General features: G+C 37.2%; 1 protein-coding gene across 8 annotated transcripts in view; it reads right to left on the bottom strand.

The window, feature by feature from the left end:
- Positions 1 to 18,756, bottom strand: part of atp2b4 (ATPase plasma membrane Ca2+ transporting 4) — a 134,809-nt gene that overhangs the window by 62,143 nt on the left and 53,910 nt on the right. For all 8 annotated transcript variants that reach the window (XM_084100099.1, XM_084100098.1, XM_084100102.1 and 5 more), the window contains one exon: positions 17,405 to 17,748. In XM_084100099.1, coding sequence (XP_083956225.1) covers positions 17,405 to 17,600 — 196 coding nt within the window. In that variant the 5' untranslated portion in view covers positions 17,601 to 17,748. The remainder of the gene's footprint in view (positions 1 to 17,404; positions 17,749 to 18,756) is intronic.

The raw sequence follows: 18,756 nt of genomic DNA, 5'->3' as shown, positions 1-18,756 counted from the left end.
TTACGGCCCTTAGGCCGTGTGTGTGTGTATGTATGCCAGGTGTACTGCTGCTTGTCTGTCCTTTGCAGGTCCTGTGTGCACACCTGTCTCCAGTTGGCAATCAATTAGTATGCACACCTGTTGGCAATAAGCAGGAGAGCGGGGATTTGGTAAAAAGGGAAGAGAACAGGCAGACTGTTGTTGAGGTGTGTGGAGAGCAGACGTCTATGGACCTACTGCTTACCGGAGCTGGGTGATGCTGCAATGGCTTCGTGGAGTTTCTGCCGTAGAGTGTATCAAGTCTGACCCTTGTGCTACTCTCTCAGTGGAGAGAGGGTGGTAACTACTAATGTGTTTGTTTCCTTTTCGTAGTTGTGTTGTAGTTGTTGTTGTTTTTTTTGAGATTTACCTTTTTTCTTTTATCTGTTGTACTTTTTGGTTAATTAATGTTGTAAATAAACACCAGACTTATTGATGAATTGGTCTCCTTTGTTCCCTCAACCCGAAATGGTTTAATTATTGTCACCAACCTCCTCCTCCTCCTCTAGACTTTCCACTGGAGGTTCGTAACAGTGCTGTAAATGTAAATAAGCCAGAGATATCATGACCACTTGTAATAAGAGGATATGGCAACACTGCAGGACCACACTCTGTGAAGCAGCCTTTACAAGCATAAACAAAACACGACACCTCCGGCAACTGCTATATTAGTTAAAAATGTTGAACATAAGTTTTTTTGTCACTGTAATATTACTAACCAAACATGCGAGATGCCAGAACGTTGCTATGGTTACCACTGTGTCAATCATCGCAGTTTCGGGAGTGAGTCTTGTTCTGTACCAAGCGTGCCGCACAAGCCCTGAAAAGGTGACTGGTCCTAGTATAGGTCATAAGCCCCGCCTCCCTGTGTTATTCAACAGGACGTGAGACCAACTAAACAATTAAATTACACTTCAAATATCTTTTTTCCAAAGGTGGTTTCTTTCATTTGCTGTCGTTTTTATCACGCTGATGTAAGTTCAAGTGTCTGTTTCAAAAATAAGTTGGTTTTTAGTTAGTTACGTGATGCAGTGGTGTAACGTCATGATTGACAGCTGTGATTGACAGGTTCTCTGAGCGAAGTAGCCACTGAAGCACCAACGGACATTTTTTTTCGGGATCTTTTTCTTTTTTCAGAGGACTGAGGAGATTGTATTTACTTTATTTTAACAAGCCTCTTGTCGTACTGCAATCAATTTTTAAAAAAGTGTGCAGAATCCACTCTCCCTGAGTGCATTCTGCGAGAGTGAGGGCGGAGCGTTGATTTCGCGGCTTTACTTCCTGCTCACTACTGCGCAGGTCTGGTCCCGAGATCGCTACTGCGCAGACTCAAGTTCGAATATGTCAGCGCCATATCGGGACACTGGCGGCTTCAGTTCTCATCAATGGAAGAGAGCGAAGGGGCGTCGTCCATCTTTTTTTACAGTCTATGTTCTGTACACACATGGGACATGAATATAGGTGATTCACTCCCCCATTTAAATGCGGTTGTCACTTCTGAAACTTTACAGTGTGTACGTGGCCTTTGTGTATCTGAATACTACTTTTAGACTAGGGCTGAACGATATGGCCAAAATTTATATCACAATACATTTCTTAAATTCAGTCGATACAATATAATACCGATATCGATATGAACAACATAAAAGCCTCTGAAAAACTGCCAAAAACACCCACAACAGATGTCTGTACCTACAAACTTCTGAAAAATTAATTTGCCAAGTCTATGAAACCACCTACTTTAGTTTATTAGTACCGTTTTTATTTTAATGTTCACCTTTACATACAAACAAGAAATATGAAATCACCGTCAAATAAACATAAGACTCTCAACTAGGGCTGTGCAATTAATTGAATTTCCATTTCGATTTCGGCTCCCAACGATCACCAAAATAGTATAATCGAGTAAAAATGATTATTTTGCCATGTTCTGTTTTGAAAGAACGCTCTAATTTTGTCTTGTGTTCTGAATGACATGCACACGCGCACATCCGCCCCTCCCGAAGCCATAAACTCTCTCAGCTTGAATGTTTAAACTGATAAAACTTAAAAGAAGTGAAAATGATCAACTTTAGTTACGATGCAATGCTGGCCCGATTTTGCAAGTGACAATTCCGTCATGTCCCGACTCCTAAACGCGAGAGTGTAGTTTCGACGCTTGTCTTGTCCAACCCATTTTGAGAGACAGAGAGAGAGAAGACACAGCACCACTGAACACTCACACGGTTTGTGAAATTGCGTCTTGGAGAAAGTTTTAAAATGATTGATTTGATTTTATAATCTGTGTGGATTAATTTAGGCTACTCATACAATCTACATGCTAAAGTGAATCAATGTTTGTGGGGGAACTGTCCGCATTATAAGTGGTAGACCTGCGTGAATTATTAAAATACTCATTTAAGTATTATCTGTTATATTATTTATTTTAATAGTTCAGAAAGTACAATCAATGTTCAAATTTAGATTTTTTTGTATATAACCGTGAGACCGACGGTTATGGTTGAACACCGTCATTAGAACTCTATAACCGCCAAAACCGTGTTATTAAAATATTTTTTACAAACTTTTTTTATCATAGAGAATGTTTAAATACTAATTAAAAACAATTGTTAACAGTCTGTGTTATTAATGGTCTACGTCGTTTCCAACAGTATTTGATTCTTTGCTAAATACCCCCTGACCGAGCGCCAATCATTTGAGATAGAAATAAAAGCTATGACTATGATATAGTGATGTGCCATCATTATGAGATTTATTAAACAAATGAAAAACATTTGCAATAATAAACATTAGCAATAAACATTTGCAATAATAAACAACGTATCATTACCGATAACTGATCGTGCAGTTTAATTACCCCTTGACTGGCCCCAAACATGTTTGATAAAAGAAACATATGCAGTGTGTATATAGCCTATATGATGTGTATTACATTTTAGCTCAAAAACAATTGTAATAAAAGGTAGGATAATAAGATGCGCAATATATCGGGAGATATGGTTTTTACCACTTAATGAAGTTTTGTTTTGTAAATCGTCAGACATGATTTTTACCACTTCATTAAGTTTTGCTTTGTTGAAAGCCTTTCTTTAAAGTGAATTTCGTTTTGTACAAATTGTATCTTAATTTTAATAAATGTTTCATCAACCAATTGCATGTATTTAATAAATAAAAAGCAAATATAGCAGACAATATAATAACCGTGACATGGAGGCGCCGGTGCGCCGCGTTTACTTGCATTGCATTGTGAACTAGAGCGCATCTCATCGTAAATGAATGAAACTCAGCGTAGGCCTATGCCTCATACATTAGCATTAAATATATTTGCTATTCGTCCATAGACCGCAAAACAATCAGCGGATGACGGGCGGGTGCGTATATATTGATTTTGAATTATTGTCCAGACCTACAGTGAGGAAAATAAGTATTTGAACACCCTGCTATTTTGCAAGTTCTCCCACTTGGAAATCATGGAGGGGTCTGAAATTGTCATCGTAGGTGCATGTCCACTGTGAGAGACATAATCTAAAAAAGAAAATCCAGAAATCACAATGTATGATTTTTTAACTATTTATTTGTATGATACAGCTGCAAATAAGTATTTGAACACCTGAGAAAAATCAATGTTAATATTTGGTACAGTAGCCTTTGTTTGCAATTACAGAGGTCAAACGTTTCCTGTAGTTTTTCACCAGGTTTGCACACACTGCAGGAGGGATTTTGGCCCACTCCTCCACACAGATCTTCTCTAGATCAGTCAGGTTTCTGGGCTGTCGCTGAGAAACACGGAGTTTGAGCTCCCTCCAAAGATTCTCTATTGGGTTTAGGTCTGGAGACTGGCTAGGCCACGCCAGAACCTTGATATGCTTCTTACAGAGCCACTCCTTGGTTATCCTGGCTGTGTGCTTCGGGTCATTGTCATGTTGGAAGACCCAGCCTCGACCCATCTTCAATGCTCTAACTGAGGGAAGGAGGTTGTTCCCCAAAATCTCACAATACATGGCCCCGGTCATCCTCTCCTTAATACAGTGCAGTCGCCCTGTCCCATGTGCAGAAAAACACCCCCAAAGCATGATGCTACCACCCCCATGCTTCACAGTAGGGATGGTGTTCTTGGGTGTTCTCCTCCAAACACGTTTAGTGGAATTATGACCAAAAAGTTCTATTTTGGTCTCATCTGACCACATGACTTTCTCCCATGACTCCTCTGGATCATCCAAATGGTCATTGGCAAACTTAAGACGGGCCTTGACATGTGCTGGTTTAAGCAGGGGAACCTTCCGTGCCATGCATGATTTCAAACCATGACGTCTTAGTGTATTACCAACAGTAACCTTGGAAACGGTGGTCCCAGCTCTTTTCAGGTCATTGACCAGCTCCTCCCGTGTAGTTCTGGGCTGTTTCTCACCTTTCTTAGGATCATTGAGACCCCACAAGGTGAGATCTTGCATGGAGCCCCAGTCCGAGGGAGACTGACAGTCATGTTTAGCTTCTTCCATTTTCTAATGATTGCTCCAACAGTGGACCTTTTTTCACCAAGCTGCTTGGCAATTTCCCCGTAGCCCTTTCCAGCCTTGTGGAGATCACAATTTTGTCTCTAGTGTCTTTGGACAGCTCTTTGGTCTTGGCCATGTTAGTAGTTGGATTCTTACTGATTGTATGGGGTAGACAGGTGTCTTTATGCAGCTAACGACCTCAAACAGGTGCATCTAATTTAGGATAATAAATGGAGTGGAGGTGGACATTTTAAAGGCAGACTAACAGGTCATTGAGGGTCAGAATTCTAGCTGATAGACAGGTGTTCAAATACTTATTTGCAGCTGTATCATACAAATAAATAGTTAAAAAATCATATATTGTGATTTCTGGATTTTTTTTTTAGATTACGTCTCTCACAGTGGACATGCACCTACGATGACAATTTCAGACCCCTCCATGATTTCCAAGTGGGAGAACTTGCAAAATAACAGGGTGTTCAAATACTTATTTTCCTCACTGTACCTTAACATTTTGTATCTTTATTCTATTCTATTTATTTGTGCCCCTGCTTGTAATTTGTTCTTATTTTACTTGGTTCACTGACTGTTTGTAAATTCAATTCAAAATTTGAAAACAATCTTCTTTGTGCTGAGTAAGCTATTGAGAAAAAAAATAAAAAAATACACCATTCAAAAACACAAATACATAGTGTGAGCAAACATTTAGGATGTAGGTGAGTTGATTGTAACTTAAAAAAACCCTCCAACTCACCTAAGTGGGGATTCACCCCATTTTCCAAAATAAAATTAAGGCCCTGCTGAAGACTGGAGTAATGTCTGTTGAAAACGCAGCTTTGCCAGAATAAAATTACTTTTAAAAATATATTCAAATAGAAAAAGTTATTTTATAACAATAGTTCACAATACTACTGTTTTATTGTTTCTCTTATCAAATAAATGCAGCCTTGGTGAGCATAAGTGACTTTTTTTTTTTTTTTAACATTAAAACTTTTGAATGCTAGTTCATGTCTGTTTAATCAATTATTTGTTTATTTATTTTCTAAATTTGTTTTGGATTTTAGCAACCAGGCTCATTTTATGCAAACAAACCTTCACAAAATGCAGGATTTTTAAGGTGGAATTCATAGTTTTTGCTCTAATGGCCAGAATAAGAGAGATCCTGAACATATGGAGAGCACAAGTCACAATCCCTACAGATAAACAAACTCACTCTCTCTCTGAACAACATGGCCATTATTCTTTCAGAAAATCTGACCTGAAAAACCTGAAGAAAATCCTTTCTCAGGCTATTTAATGTAACCTGTGTTAGATAAATATAATACATATAAAAACTGCCTTATATGCAACTTAAATGTTTTATACAATTCAGTTTTAAATAATTAAGTGTTGATTATTAAATAAGTTTGATTAACTGATTATTTTAATTTATATTATGTATTTTCGGTTTTGGCCAAATGCATCGTGAATTTTCGGTTTCAGCACAGAATTTACATTTCGGTGCCTCTTCTATAGTTCAACTATTTGGACCTACATAAACATGCTGCCTCACATCTTTTGTGGTCAACTGAAGGAAGAAAGTCTGAAATTTGGAACAACATGACAGCGTATTCATCTGCTAAAATGCAACAGCACTGGACAGGTAAATCATTTCATATTTAATGGTTGTCAGCTCATCTCTCCGCTGCTCCACAGGGAATGTTTTTTTTTTTTTTCTAAAATCATCTTGCAAATCTAATTAATTAAAAGTACAAATCACAATTGGTGTATTTTAAATTAAAACATGATGTGTGCTTGTGTTATAATTGCCTACTTATCATTTGTTAAGGTAAAACATTTATAGCTTGATTGCACCATTTTAATGTTTTACCCTCTTTTCCCTGCTAAATCTATTTGCTGCTGCACCGTGAGACTCAATTCTCAATTTATCTTGCCACTGAACTGCTTAAATTTGTACATCAATTTGTTATTCAAACTATGTAATGCTTTCCCACATGACATTACGAAGCAATAACACCATCTAGTTCATAGCTTTTTTTAAGTTGATCATATGACCCCAAGGATGACTATAGAAGCTTATTTGAATAGATAATTTCGAATTTTGAATAGCATATTATTTTCACATCATTTTCAAGCTACGTGATATTATATCATATGCTTATCTTCAAAGCGTTTTGTTTGGCCAACCTAAAGGCTAACATTCTAACATTACTACTGGGACTGTTGACCTTGGTCCCATGTAGTTTTCAAGACCATTTTCAAATCTGCTTATTTCCATCTAATTAAGCAAGTGTTCATCAGCTCTTTATGATGTGTAGGGTATGTAGGGGTGCTCAACTTGCCTGTGCAGTGGGATAAAAGCAATAACTATTGCTAACAAGACACAACACTCTTGCTGGATGGAACACTTGAGGAGAATTTAAGGAGGTGTGCACTTAACCCTCTGTGGTCTGAGGTGTTTTTGGGGTCCTTGAGATGTTCTGACATGCCCTGACATTTGTGTTTTTTTCAGTTGCTTATAAACATATCAATGGCAAATGTGTAATTACACTATTTAGCACAAACAGGACTACCATAATATGTGAGCCACATGTACATGAACCACATGCCGTCGCCTAGAGTTTTTTCTTCAAAATGATGTGAAAATCATCCTGCCTAATCATTCACATAAAACGATACATTGATTTAAGTTTTGTGAAACACTTTTAGTTTGGAAAGCCAATATGCGGATGGGGCGTAAACGCTCCAACAGCATCATGCATATTTAGTAGTTCACACCTGATGAGACAATGCCCCTGCATACTTAATGAGCCATTCATTCAGGTGTGTCACAAGAGCAATATATATATATATATATATATATATATATATATATATATATATATATATATATATATATATATATATATATATATATATATATATATATATATATAGCAATTGTTCAATATAAATTATTGAACTTAAAAATATACTCAGTATAGCAATAGAGTTTGCTAAAAGCTGTTCATTCAATACAGCAGTATTTGAAAATCGATAATATTTTGTAAAATTACATTTATATTTGCATTTATGTCAAAACCTAGACACTTTTAAACATCAAAATGACATTTATTAATATGTATTCGTGTCAAAATGACATATAAACAGATTTTCCTATTCAATTTTGCATGGAAACCCTTCCAAGACGCTTGCGTGTCGCGTGAAAAATAGGCGTCGGTTCTATTTCTAGTATGCACGCGTTTCGCGCGTCTCACGCAGGCAGTGTCAGGGTTCTCAAGTTTTATCAAAAGCTTGGAGTGAGATCACATGCGGTTAGGGGAGGAGCCCTAATGGAGCCCCGCCCCCGCATTTTACCTATTGTTCATAATTAACCAGCACAAATTGAAATTGGTAAATCTGACAAATGACAGAGCAATTCATCACATCAAATATACTATTTAATGTTATATTTCAAATTACAAATATACAAAAATATAACAAATTGCTCCAAACAGTTTGGAAAAACAAATCTTTTTGCATTTTGAATGCGTCTAGTCGAAATGGTATAATGATTTATTGTGTGGTGGGACATTGTGAACAAATTACATATTAGAGTATTAAGGTGTGTGTTTGTGTGTGTGTGTACACAAGAGCAGGGCTGGACTGGGACAAAAAAAAAAAAAAAAAAAAAAAAAAATCGGCCCTGGCATTTTGGCCCAGACTGGCCCACTATATGATCATAAACACCACCCATCTTTGCACCTTTATAATATTAATCCAATGACAGTAATAGCCATATTTTGTAAAGACAAATGCACTAAAAAATAAAGGAAACTTTCATAATTAGATTTGTACCTATTTCTATACTTGAAAGAGATAAGCACATGATCTTTTATTTTGACGCAAACTGCATCAAGCTTTTATTTTGGCGGAAAACATGGTTTACAAACGCCTCTCGTTAGATTTCTAGTGAATTGTGGTAATCGTCAACTATGCAGATGTGGAAATAATCTGTAACTGGGTTATGGGTTCCTACACTCATGACATAGCCTAAGTGTTTTGAAAGTAGTTCTGCTTACCGCGGACTCTACACTTTCTCATCTCTCTCCTGATCCTCCTCACTATCATCATCTGCCACAGGAGCTGATGAAGGGCAGAAAACATACTGTATATTTTGACACAGTTTACAGCGTCTGCTTTAAGGGCCTGTTTCTATTGTTTCACGCTATTTCTCTGCACATTCCTTGCGTTTCTTCTCCATCTCGCTGACTATTTTGACAGATACACACTGACACTGCTGCACGCTCGCTCACTCGTTTAAAGTTGTGATTGGGCCAGCCCAGTGTCAATCAAGAAAAGAACCAATGGGCCGTGATCTACGTGTTTCATGGGCTGGTCTGTCAGAAAAAAAAAAAAACTAACGCTGACTTTTTTTGACCAATGCATTACACCAGCACAACCCCAGCGCGTTCGCGCGATGTTGTTGATTACCTAGTAACGAACGTACGGTGCGTGCACACTTTGTGTGCGTGCGCCTCGTACACAACGTTATATATAAAGCTTGCAGGACAACTTGGTTGGCATTGCCTTTTCAGCGTGAGACATACATGGTGTGGCGTGTGAGTGTGTGAACTGGTTGAATTGCGTGTGTCTCACGGCCAATGCGTGAGACTTGAGAACCCTGCGCAAACTCTAAACTGTTAACATGGGAGCCGAAATAAAAACGGACACGCATCCATTGTGTCACCAGCCTTATCCAGCTGATGTGGGCGTTCACTCTTCACTGACGGAGAGTAGGCAGAACTCGCATCATGTTTATTTTTCTTTATTTGGCGAAAAGCACAACACTTTGTTTATATTATGAGTATACACCAAAAAAATACACACTAAACAGGATCGATTGATGTATAACACAAGCATATAAGATAAAAATTAATATTAGTGTGCATTTTTCGCAGTTTGCCGTCTTGTAAACATACCGAAGCATGACTGAAATTACATGATCTGATTTTCTTGGTTGTGTTTGTTCTTGTTCACCATTTACATGCAAATGTTACACCTCTCAGTGTTAACAAACTTTCAAGACTATCAAGTTTATAAAAACAAATATAGTTGTCTTTGTAAAAAAAAAAAGCTCACTTATTTAGCTTTGGAGCCGCTACTGTGACGCTGTACAAACACTTTCAGTGTGAACTTGCAGCTTCAGTAACGATGTAGTTGTGAAACGGCCGAAATTCACGCATGCGCAACAGAACGCCGTTGTATCAGCAACTACTGCTTAAAGTCCCTATTATCAGTCACGTACACACACATGGCACACTGATGATGAAACGCACAAATTAGGATTTTGTTATATATATATATATATATATGATTTCTGATGATCGTAAATATTAAACATGTTGAATATTTACGATTCGCGATCGGGGCGGCTCCGACGTTCTTCCGAGCAGGTTCAGACACTCTTAACACACTTCACACCAAGGGAAAATCTGATAAGATAATCTGTTGAACCATCAAGATAATCGGGACATAGCTAGGATTGTCGGAATGGGGGAAATCAGCCCAAAATCAGCCCAATTATCTTTTGGTGTGTACCCAGCATTACTCTGGAGCCCTGTAAGACATGATAAACAAAACTGGCCTAAATAAATTCAACAGTCTCTAGTTCAAAGCCTTAACAATAGATTCTCTCTTTTTTAGCAACAGGCTCTTAAGTTACTATGGATGGAAGGATCCTCAAGTCATTGGAGAGGAGGAGGTAGATGGACAAGATTTGGGGTCCAACGGTGTGCATGAGGGACTTTTGATAAATCTTTGTCCCCTGCTTCCAGTGCCCTTTCAAAACACCACCTCTGCATCTCCTCTTGGCACGCAAGAACCTCAGGGGGTTTCTGAGCAAACTCAACAGGTTAATTTCACATTGAACATATTACAACTAAGAGTTTGAGTTTCACTCTCTCAACAGATATCATTAATTCTACAGAAATTGAAATAATTTCATATTATCATTATAGTGCTGTTCACTGTGAAGATATAACTGGATAACATTACGGTGGCTGTGAGATGTGTTGTAATCACAAATCTAAGATGCCATTTCACAGCTAAGGGAGAAAAGCAGAGAGGAAATTTTATCTGCCATAGGCATTTATGCTGTCCCTCAATTTCTAATGTGTAATTGTTTAAACCTGCTGAATAGATGGATGGCATTTTAGCTTTTCTGTCAGACTACTCAAATGAGCAGGAAATATCCACATTAATTGACCAAGTAAATATATGCAGATATAAACCTGCAATGGGACTTAAAGGAATAGTTCACTTAAAAATGTAAATTCTGTCTTTATTTACTCACCCTCAAGTTGTTTCAAGCCTGTATGCATATCTTTCTTCTGCTGAACACAAAAGAAGTTATTTTGAAGAATGCCGGTAACCAAACAGTTGATGTACCCCATTGACTTCCATAGTATTTTTTTCCACAATGAAAGTCAATGGGGTACATCAACTGTTTGGTTACTGCCATTCTTCAAAATATCTTCTTTTGTGTTCAGCAGAAGAAAGATATTCATACAGGTTTGAAACAACTTGAGATGGTGAGTAAATTACAGAATTTTATTTTTTATTCCTTTAAAAGTGGGCTGCAATATGCTTCTGCAGCCATTGCAACTTGCTATAGTGTATTCAAATTGCACTTTAATTTGCAATAATATTTCACAATATTACTGTTTTTATTGTATTTTTGATCAACAAAATGTAGCCTTGGTGAGCATTATAGACTTTTATTCAAACTGTAAGATAAGTTTTAATTCAATGTCTTATAATACTAACTGTTAGTGACTATAGAAAGCAAAATTATAATTGAACTTTACCAACTTAACATATCCTTAGTGATGAAAATATCTTAAATTATCATTACTTGTTTCAGGCTGTGATTGAAACAGCTTCCAAACCCTTGTCTAATATTAACAAGAAATAAATGAAAGGAAGTGATAAAAGCCAATGTTGGAATTAGGCCAATTAGGGAATACCCTCCAAAATAAGATGACTGCACAACATTTCTTCAAAAATTCAAACAAAGTACACTGAGAGCCATGGGTGTGAAAACAAGTTGAATTTGAGGAGTAGTTGAGTACAACCTGCAAAGTCTAAACGCTGAGATAAGAGGTTGAAATTGTCTTTTGTCTTTATGATTTTGAGTCTTCTTGGGAGACCACAATGTAAATCGACCATAAATAGGACACAAATATCTGCAGAACCATTCATTCTTGAATGGACTGTAATGGTATTGGCTTTAGCGGTCTGTGTCATGCTGTAATGCAAACAGGAGTGGCCTGGATTTCAAAAAATATTACAGCAGACCAGTGATGATTCATTTTCCCTCAGAAGCCAAGTATGCAACAAGAGCTAACAGCGAGTCCAGTGCCAAACTAATACGCCTCTACTGTCAATTTCAATGTTTTTACCTCTTTTAACAAATGTATGAAAGCATTCAGACTTACACATCCCAGACAAAACCTGTTTATGCTATGTGATAAGATTGTAAAACCACATCAAAAGGTCTCCACAGCACCTTTAAAAGAAATGCTACTTTGCTTTTTCAACCCACTCCTAAATTTAAGGGTGAAAGAGAAAACATAACATTACCCTATAATAACCCCTTCAATAAAATGAGTCATTTCTTGTGTGGGGAAGCCTGTACAGCTGTCCCTTCATTACTAAATGGAACCGAGTGATGATCTAAAATGTAATTAAGAACACAATGTGGAGCAAATGTCAATGCTAGAATGATCCAAGAGAGCCCATATGCTGAAGTGGAGATGAGAGCCCTGCCGGTGTTTGCTTAGCGCGATCACGCTGTTCATTAGGACGACAGCAAAGTCTAATCTCAACTTGCACCAACGGAGGTGAAATAAGACAGCCTTGATGACGTGACAAACTCGTTTATGATGAAACGTCACTAAGGTCATTGGGTGGGAGGACTGTAGAGACATTCTTTTAACTGGACTGCATATTCAGTGAGCACTCCTGAATAGCTTATCTAAAGAAAAGCTGAACCTTAAATGCTGACCTTTTAAAGATGTGTCACCTTCTGTGCCACGTAAGTATCCTTAAATCTAGAGAACTGTTCAAGGGTTGACGTTAAACAACATTCCTGAGCCACAAAGCAAAACAAGAGTAGAATTATCTTGCCATCAAGTGTCACTTAAAGTGACAATTACTCAAAAACACACTGTACATATGTAACACTTGATAAAGCTTTTCGACTTCAAATGCTTCAGATGCTTCACTAAAACTACATTATACTGAATTAAAAATGCACAAGCTAACCACTAGACCAGTGGTTCTCAACCTTTTTTGGGCCAGCGCCCCCTATCCAATATCCAGGTCCCTGAACGGAAATGAAAATGATAATGAAAAATTATGTTAGAATTGTAGGCCTAAAATACCTTGGTATCAGCTTGTTTTCATCAATGGTATAATTAATTACAATTCATTTGGTTTGTCGTGATTAATTTGTGTTCATAATCAGTAAAAAAATCAGTCAAGATACAACTCGTCAAAACTCAGCGAATCACAACAAGCGTATCGGTGAGAACACTCATTTAAACAGCATATACACACACCCAAACTTGACTGCAGTGCACATCATATTTTTGACATTATTGATACCGCTTTCAATCGTAATGCAATAGAAATGAACACAAAAAAACCTGCCTAGTGCCAACCTACAACACTGACGGTGGACTTGCGGTCAGGAGTAGAGCGGCTGCGGACAAATGTTGTCGTTTTTTTGCGCTGCTGACGTATTCTTTCACGCGCACCATAGTGTGCACACACAATATGACATCACACTCTGCGCATATGTTTTACAACATAATTTAACATATACATAGTCCTAACACTTTTTAAATAGCCTACTTAAAGCGTTTATTACAACTAAATTACTAAATGCTTAAAATGAATAAAAGTAAATGAACAAAAATTTGCATTATATATTTAAACTCGCGAACGCCCCCCATTAACACCTGAACGCCCCCCTTTCAAAAATCTTGCTTCCAATGCCCCCCGTTGTTCTCTGAACGCCCCCTGGCACAGAGGACGCAGAGAAAGCCTCTAGGTGGCTCTGGATCAAGAGAGCAGATCAGTGGGAGTGTGCTGCTAGGGCACAAGGTGTGGCTTGATCAACCTCAGCTGAGTCACCTGAGGGAGGGTGTATGATGTTCAAGACACCCGAAACACCTGAGGTCACTGATGATGTGCCCTAGCGTAGCATCAGAACATGTTTCATTACATCTTGGCTATCTGTATTAAAAAATGTTTAAAAGGACTAAAAAGTACCATGTTATAGGGATAAAAATGTATCTTAGTTTAAATAATATTATGGGGTTTGTTTGTAAATAAATCAGTAAATAAGTAAACAAAATCCGTAAATAAGTAAACAAATGAAATAAGTAAATACCTAATAAATATATAAAGTAACACATTAAATAAGCAAATAAAAGTAAAAAAGTAAAAAGAATAAAGTGAATAAGTAAATAAATCATTACATAAACAAATAAAATAAGCAAAATAAATAAACAAATAAACTTTGTAGGTGCCAGAAATAGAGCTCAACTTGTAGTTAACCCAAAATATTCCCTTAATGACTTTGAAGGTCAGCTGTGAAACCTAAGACTGAAGAACATTCCAAAGCAGTCTGGAACAAAGTAACTTAAATGCTTAAAAATCAGGAAAAGCGGTTCAATTGCCCAGAAGTAGAAACATCAAATTACCAAAACACTATCTATAAAAGCCTGTCCCCCAAGACACTGCTTGAAAAAGCAGACTGGATGTGAAACCATAAAGCAGTGAACAATCACAGAGCTCAGTAGAAGGGAACAAAAAGCAACCCATCTCAAAAGCTCTGCATAACACTGGCATGTATCTGAGGGTGGCACAAAAGCAGCCATTAATCTAAAGGAACCATGCAAAGCACGTCCGAAGTTGGCTCTAAATGCCCATGTGCTCCAGCTGTGATGCAAGAAAAGATTTTATTGTCAGATGACAACACGATTGAACTTCTCCAAAGCACATGTAAAGCACAACACACAAACATAACACCATGTTGAACGATTTTGCAGATTTTTTTCAATTAATTCGAATGTAATGTTTTGCCACGATTTTATATTTTTAAATCGAGAAATCGCAGTTTTGAATAAAAATGTTAGCAAACGTTACAATTAGACATGCTGACAATACGGCAATGATAACAGTTAAGAGAAGAAAATCTTAAGCAGCTGTTCACACAGAATGCAATATTGCATTGAAAAAACAAGACGCGGGCAGTGGAATAGGAAAAAAGCAGTTATTAGACGCAAGTTGCAGATACGCGCCACGTTTTTAGAAAGCCGATTCATGGGTGAGACGCTGCAAAAGATGCTCACGAGTGCAACAGCCAAACACTTCTGCCAAACATAAAACAATAGAAAAGCAGCGCAATGGAATGCAAAAACCTGTACAGAAAATAACAGCACCTTTCAGCCTGTCACTATCATGCAAACATGACATATCAAACATACAGTAGTAAAAGGATAAAGAGTATAAAGGATATGTTTAAAGTAAGTTTGTACATTCTTATTTGCATTCTTAACATTTGCATTCTTAACTTTTGCATAATTTCTGCAAAGATACTTAACTAAGTCATTTGTTTTACATTTACACTATGTTGATCACTTCAGGTGTGGTGCACTTGGAATATAACTTTTTTAACCAGATGTTAACCCCCTGAGGTCAGCTATCGCGCCGTTTTTTTCCTTATCAGTGCAAAAAAAATTAAAAATAAAAATATTAATTTTTATCTTATATGCTTGTGTTATACATCAATCGATCCTGTTAAGTGTGTATTATTTTTGTGTATACTCACAATAAAAACAAAGTGTTGTGCTTTTCGCCAAATAAAGAAAAATAAACATGCGAGTTCTGCCTCCTCTCGGTCAGTGAAGTCCATTCTGAAACGCGTCCGAAAATGAACCATAACTCAGCGAATACTCAGTTAAACAGACATACAGACACACAGGCATGAAGCTTGAATTCTCTTCTTTTAAATGAAGTAATTTTTATAAAAAACAAATATTCTCTGTTTATGTAATCTTTATGAAAAGAGAGAGATGTCAGTCGTTCTCATCTCAGCTAATTATTTTTAATGTAACCCTGCCCACGGAGAGCACGCGCTATTCAAACGCAAATGTCTGAGGCGATCCGTGTAAACTGAACGCCCCCATATCAGCTCGAGAAAACACATCAAGCTTATACAGATCATTGTACTTGTTTACACCGTCTCGCAAGCGCTGTGAGGAATAACAATAATAATGGAAAATGTACCTCAGAAGTGCTGGTATTTCGAGGAGCTGATGCAGCTGAGCTGAGGAATACTGTAGTAAGTTTTTTTCATTCTCAAGTGAATCGCGTTTCTGTGTGAATGAATGAACGGCAGAGATGCGCTGTTTACCACAGCTCGCAAAAAGACTGTTTAAATTTGAATCGCGTTTCTGTGTGTGAATGAATTATCTGCTTTTAGCAAACTGTATTGCTATACTGAGATTAGTAAAAATCGACTGAAATATGTTGAAATAAAATGTATTTGTATAAGCAACGTATTAAACTGCGAATTAACATTTATATTCCTTATAATAAAAACGAAAGACCTATGTTACAGACATATGAAAGACAACATTTCATTGACTAGTTTTGGATAGATTATATATTTTTACTGTAAAATATCTGCCACCTCAAATAAGCTTTTGTTTGCCAATTTTTGCTAATATGTTAAATATAGTATGTTTTGTCAATGTAGGCTATATTCAAAGTAATGAATCCTTAACTTTGAAATATGTATGATAAAATGTATACTTTAGTTTTTACAAAGAAAGATTACACTTGAATTGTTGTTGTAATTGTAACCTTTTTACTAAAAAAATATATATATTTACAAGGTAGATGTAAACAAATGTTAAAAGGTAAATATAAGCCTTTTCTTTAAATAATTTTTATTGTGTTTTATTATTGACAAATTTGGGGAGAGGATACATATTCCAAAACTGAAAATACAGTATGAGAATTAACTGCACAATTACTACATGTTTTCCTTGGATATTATACAATTTGCAAGCACAATTTGTGGAAAAATAAAATAAAATTGAGATGCTTCCAACTGTGAACCAATGCTCTTGCATTCTTTCTTGTGGCTATAGGTGACACACCTGAATGAATGGCTCGTTGACGCCCTTTGCACATAATGCCTTTCCAAACAAAAAGTGTTTTACAAGATTTAAATCAATGTATTGTGTTATGTGAATGATTAGGCAGGATGATTTTCACATCATTTTGAAGAAAAAAACTCTAGGCAACGACATCCTTTAGTCAAAAGTCTTATTGACACATATTTAGTATGTGTTTTGTGGCCTTATTTCAGAAACTTTAGTTTTTAGTTTTTTCAATAACCATGCATAAACATAATTCTCTCAAAAATACAAACATGTACATGCACATTGCTCACATATTATGGTAGCCCTGTTTGTGCTAAATATAGTGTAATTACACCTTTGCCATTCATATGTTTATAAGCAACTGAAAAAAGCACAAATGTCAGGGCATGTCAGAACATCTCAAGGACCCCAAAACCCCTTAGACCCCAGAGAGTTAATAAAGAGAATGTTCCTTAAATTATATTGCAGTTACCTTTAAGTTAAACTAGTTAAACATAAATATAAATAAAAAGGAATTGAAATCATAAATTGATCAATAGTTCTAAAAAAAAAAAAAGAAAAAAAAAAGAGATTTAGTTTTTTTGTCATATCGCCCAGCCCTACGCACCAGTGCTTTCACCACTCTGTCAAGTGGTTGTGCATGTGTAGATCTTCACTGCTTCTTACCCTCGATAGGTGAGGTCTTGAGCCTGCGGCAGATCCCTTGCACGTCTCCATAGCATTCTGCAATCTTGTTGACCGCATCGCCACTGCGGAGCTCCATCAGGTCACGGAGATGCATTGTCGTGCAGCCAAAGTCCCCATCGTGGTCAACCTCGGTGACCGAGTTCCCCGGTGGGTGGTCTGCAGTGTTGTTGGCCATTTTGAGTTTCAGTCACAGCTCACGATGTGGGACTTCCAATCAATTAGCTTGTAAACGTAAGACTGAGTGATGAAGGAATGCTTCAGGTAGGTGATACAATGTTCCCAAGTTCAAGGGGTCTTGCTGTGCGAGATGTACCACAGAGAAACTGGAACAGAATGAGACAGACAGGTTTTAAATTATTTTGTAAATTAACTGAAAAATTTTTGAACATTTTGTGACAGAACAGACAGGAAATGTTGACACCATCTAAATGACTTGGAACACTTGTGCTTGTGAATGAAGCATCATTTGATAAAATGGTGGGAAAAAGACAATGTTAAGAAATACAGATTTTTTTTCACACAGCAGTTCACACAAACTTCCTTGTGCGCTTTAACACTCACAATATACAGATGCAACCCATACAATGTACCAAATTTGCACATCTAATGGGAATCTCAATCTCAGATCCAGTTTCTATCCTTTGCAGTCATACATAATTTACTCCTGGAGCAATCCATAGTTTGGGAGCAAATAAAAGTGTTTACTGTTTTGTCACCAGTCTCCAAGTCCACAAAAAACAGAGGTAGAAAGAGAGGGCACTGGGTTCTAAATAAGCTGGCGGTTACAAAAAAACACTGCAATATCAGAGATAAGGGGTTCTGTGTTGCTGTGAGATACAGGAGCTTCCAACTCTGTCGGGTTTTCTTATTCACACAGAATATGAAAAATAGAGGTCACTCTTTGATGTGTGCTAGCAGTGATCCGAGATGAAATTTTGGACTGGGATTCATCTACCAGTGCTACGGCCAATTTCCCACTATCACACTTGTACAGTCAGTGATGGTAGCCATAAAAAGCAAAGCGCTGGATACTGGAAAGCCCTGAGGTGGATTTTAACCCAGATTGGATTACTGTCCACTCCTTCAGCATCAGTCAAGCTTTAGCCTCACTGTACACTGCATTGACCTCTTAACCTCAGAAGAGATATCAGACCAGGGTGGTTTTATTCTGAGCAAAGTGACCTGATTCTTGTGTTTAAACATGAATGTACTGCCAAGGTCAATGATACTTCCGTCTTCAGCATTATTTTATCCCTGCCGCTAAAGGTCTCATAATAGTTTAAAGTATCTAAACTGAGGTCAAATTTTAAAAACACATCTCCATTGTTCTG

This window comes from Abramis brama (genome assembly GCF_963993115.1).
Source record: "Abramis brama genome assembly, chromosome: 23".
NCBI classification, from domain to species: Eukaryota; Metazoa; Chordata; class Actinopteri; order Cypriniformes; family Leuciscidae; genus Abramis; species Abramis brama.
The sequence above is the reverse complement of the archived record's forward strand: the minus strand, read 5'-3'. Positions and strand labels throughout refer to the sequence as shown.